The 2,616-nt window shown below is 39.1% G+C and overlaps 1 protein-coding gene across 1 annotated transcript in view; it reads right to left on the bottom strand.

Annotated features, from left to right (window-relative positions):
• Positions 1-275: 275 nt before the first annotated feature.
• LOC103363388 (keratin, type I cytoskeletal 18) overlaps positions 276-2,616 on the bottom strand; it is a 13,412-nt gene continuing 11,071 nt past the window's right edge. The window contains exons 9-10 of the mRNA XM_008290140.1: positions 1,564-1,592; positions 276-865 (exon numbers count right to left, since the gene is read on the bottom strand). Of these exons, the coding sequence (XP_008288362.1) occupies positions 750-865; positions 1,564-1,592 (145 nt within the window). The 3' untranslated portion in view covers positions 276-749. The remainder of the gene's footprint in view (positions 866-1,563; positions 1,593-2,616) is intronic.

Raw genomic sequence — 2,616 nt, 5'->3', positions numbered from 1 at the left:
TGCTTTGAGTGAAGGCGGGTTGTCGTCAGAGGATATTCCGTGTTTAAGAGATCTTTCAGCTCCATTCAAACTCAAACTCTTTGCTCATTTTTAGATTAGCCAGGAGGATAGTTATTCTGAACGTGTTTAGCATAATGATGCTACTATTTAGCTCAAAGCACCTCTGTGCCAACATGCAGCCTCACAAAGCCAGAAAACTTAGTCCAAGTGATAGAAGCGTCGCCACAACATAACATGGATTAATAGAAGTTTTTATTCAGACAGAGAACAAACACAAAACAGCAAAGTCAATTAAATGTTATTCTTGTAAAAGACATCAAGTTTGTACTAAATTTTACTAAAGTAAACTTTACCACACTAGGAAATAAATATCTTGTTTAACTACTTGACCTGTTGTTAGTGAAGCAGTATGAAGCTATAGATAGCGGTTAGTTAGGTCCTCTTACACACACATCTATCTAAAAATTCATCAACACATGTGTAGCTACAGCAGTAGTTAAGCTTCTCCAGAACCAAGAATCAAGCTAACATTAGGAAACATTCTCTGAAAACACATTCATGGTCAAGTAATGCCCCCAAAACAGCCTTTGCAAAAAAAAAAAGTGAACAAATCTCCACATTTCAACATTCTCACGCTAAACTGACTTTATTTTTTTCTCTGTCTCCTTTAGTTTTGTAAAACACTGTCATTTTTCTTCTACGTTATGTTCCAGTTTATTTAATCCCCCCCATCCCTTCTTTTTTTTTTTCTATTTCTTGGTCTCTTCAATCTGCTCCACCTCGCTGGACTCATCCACCACCTTGCCGTTGACCATCGTCTGGGTCACCACCTTCACGATCTTCCTGGTGCGAACATCGGGCTCCTCTGTGGAGTGAGAAAAATTAAATTAGATGAGAAGAGATGGATAAAGATAAGCAGGAATTTGAAATTAATTTAAATGAGAAAGTTGAGGTTCAAATAGATGATGTGGTGTAAAATGAGCTTTGAATGAAAAAGATGAGTTGTGAGATTAGAAGAACTGAGGCTGGATCAAGGAGAAAAAGATGCTATGATGGTATGACATAAGGAGAATTGCTAATATGAGCTTCTGTGTTTATGAACTGTGCTAAAATAATATAACACCTCGGCAGCTTCAAATCAAGGCTGAGGTGTGCCTTTGATTCTGTGTGGTCTTCAGCTTCTAACGCTCTGAAACCACAGATGAACTTTTTCTAGACACAGTTTGTTAATCCGGCAGCGTGAGTCAGACGAATTAAGTTTCAACACCGGGATAAATGTTTTTTTTACACCCACAGTCGTTGCTCCAGGAGTTAGGTGTTAGCTGTGTTGGTGTCGCTCCTAAAACTGTAATTAGGCCTCGTGGGCGTGTTAAAGTGTGAAAAAATAAATGTCACTGCAAAGCTGGCTCAGATTCACTTCTAATGGGAGCGTGCGTGAACACTTTTTCCTCCCTGATGTTTCCTTCGGGTTGTGACAGGATGCTTTCAGCATGAAGGAATGATCGGAGCGCTGATGTCCTTCTCTTTCTTTTGAAAGTTAAAAATTGAAAACCAAGGACTCACTTTTTGGTGGAGGAGGAACTTCTTTCAGTCTGACAGGACAGAANGAGGACCCCTAATCTAGAAACAAGCAACACAGGTGCCAAATGTCCAAGCTACTAAATTAAAACTCGTTAATATGAACTTAGTCTCAGATACACCAGAGTCCTGCATTTAAACTGAAAGTTAAGACGTCCCTTTCGTTTTGGTTTTCTCTTTGCTTTCATGTGGATCCCGTGAGTTTGGTGACCCGAATCCAAAAGGTTGTGACCTTAAATCACAGGCTGCAGAGGCCACAGTGGCGTTATTATGTCATGACAGACAAAGCGTGTACTCATACAGGAGGATGTGCTTGTTAAGGGATTATCAGTGCAGTAGAAAAAAACTCCTAAAAGTCTCTTCCAAAGCTTATATAACCAACCAACTGTATAAAAATCAAACACATGAACTGTTGTACCGTCAATCATTCCTAATAATGTGTTTTATTAAAGCAGAGGCAAAAATCTCTGTTACGTGACCCCGACGCTCACTCACACATCGCCTGTCACACACTTATTGTATTTTATGAGTCTTCCTTATGATAGTAATTCTACTTATTTGCCTTCATATCAAAAGAGTTGCCTCAGAGGTTTCTGCGATGAACGAGACGTTGCTTCACATCTAACCTCAGTAACAACAGATGTGTCCACCCACATAATAACCGAGGAGAGACTTCACACTTCAGCAGCTGTAATAATCAGAAAGCAGCTGTTTTAACCCTTTTACTGCCTGTTTGGCTCCAGTTCAGCTAATTTCATTTTCCCCAACAGAACCTCGTTTTTCGTCCTTCTTTTGTTCAAAACTTTATCTTTGTTTTAGACGTAAAATTAAGTTGATGTGAATATCAAACAGCAAAGCATGAAAATACAAAACAAATTAGTTGATAATATGAAATATGCCTTCATTGAATTCCCATCAGTCTCACTCACTACCAGATGCCAGCATGCGGCCACATTAATCTGAACACTGTAAACCTGCAATGCATTCCCACACCAACAACACTCTGCTTTTTTTTGTGTTATTTTTTGCACTTTGTTG

This window comes from Stegastes partitus, unplaced genomic scaffold (assembly GCF_000690725.1).
Source record: "Stegastes partitus isolate 25-593 unplaced genomic scaffold, Stegastes_partitus-1.0.2 Scaffold656, whole genome shotgun sequence".
Classification (NCBI taxonomy): Eukaryota; Metazoa; Chordata; class Actinopteri; family Pomacentridae; genus Stegastes; species Stegastes partitus.
Note: the sequence above shows the minus strand (reverse complement) of the source record. Positions and strands in the feature narration are given on the sequence as shown.